Raw genomic sequence first — 1140 nt, 5'->3', positions numbered from 1 at the left:
GAACCGTGACTGGTGCTGGTTCAGGAACCGTGACTGGTGCTGGTTCAGGAACCGTGACTGGTTCTAAATGGGCTGCAGGCTCTGGACTTTGTGCTACAGGCTCTGGACTCTGGACTGCAGACTCTGGACTCTGGGCTGCAGGCTCTGGAGCGAGAGCTCCTCCTTGGGCTCAGTGGCAGAGGCTGGATCTGGGACTGAGGCTAGTTCAGAGATTTAAATGGGAACTTCAGAGGCTGGTGATGGAACTGAGTCTGTGGTGGGTGTTTTCAGAGACCTTATTTTAATCAAAAGCTGATGATACTCAGGGATTTGGGTGAGACCGGGTTGAGATAGTAAATATTTTTCTGCAAGGGAGAGCATAGTATATTGACAGTCCGGGTTGTGTTTACCAGAAGAGAATAAATTCGGTTTAATTGGATGAGGTCAGTCGGTTGGAACTGGAGTGTGTTGGAAAGTCATAGGAGAAGCTCTATGCTGGGGTGAGGTGTTGAGTTCTGCCCCCACCGAAATCCTAGGAGGTAAGGCAACAGGACCCGCCTCCACAGAGACATTGGGACTGGGCTCAGGAGGCTCAGTCTCGCCGGACTGAGCAGGAATGCTTCGGAACCCTAGGAGGTGAGGCAATGGATTCCGTCCCCCCGGAAGCACCGGGACTGCCTCTAGGAAGCTCGACTCCACCAAGCCGAGTCGGATCTGTTGATGGTACCGGGCTGGACACCGTGGACCGCTTCCGGGTCTGTTTTTTGCCACTACAGATTATGGGCTCCCCCATCTGTGGCTCATACAGACAGGTGAGTAAAAAATTCTGAGGAGAACCTTGCCCGCTGGATGGTCGTGTCGTTCTGTCAGGATTTATCAGGCAGGAACAAACCCAATAGTTGCAGGCAGGAACTCGACTCAGAAGGTACAAAAATAAATACTTTAAAGACAATAAATTAAATAGCGGATGTGGCAGCACACTTACAAAACTGGAAACATAGTTCAGTTCAGGACTGGTACACATCAGGACAGGACAAGACAGGGTAGACCCAACAACAACGTCACAAGGAACAAGACTGACAGACAGACTTATATACACAGACAAGACAGGATATGATTACAAACAGCTGGCATGAGACAAGGGTGAAATTAATTGGGTAA

General features: G+C 50.0%; 1 protein-coding gene across 1 annotated transcript in view; it reads left to right on the top strand.

Annotated features, from left to right (window-relative positions):
• The first annotated feature begins 623 nt into the window (after positions 1–623).
• Positions 624–1140, top strand: part of LOC119410939 (multidrug and toxin extrusion protein 1-like) — a 7974-nt gene continuing 7457 nt past the window's right edge. The window contains exon 1 of the mRNA XM_037677860.1: positions 624–791. Within this exon, the coding sequence (XP_037533788.1) occupies positions 624–791 (168 nt within the window). The remainder of the gene's footprint in view (positions 792–1140) is intronic.

This window comes from Nematolebias whitei, chromosome 6 (genome assembly GCF_014905685.2).
Source record: "Nematolebias whitei isolate Nwh7 chromosome 6, NemWhi1, whole genome shotgun sequence".
Classification (NCBI taxonomy): Eukaryota; Metazoa; Chordata; class Actinopteri; order Cyprinodontiformes; family Rivulidae; genus Nematolebias; species Nematolebias whitei.
This window is presented reverse-complemented; position numbering and strand designations above follow the sequence as displayed.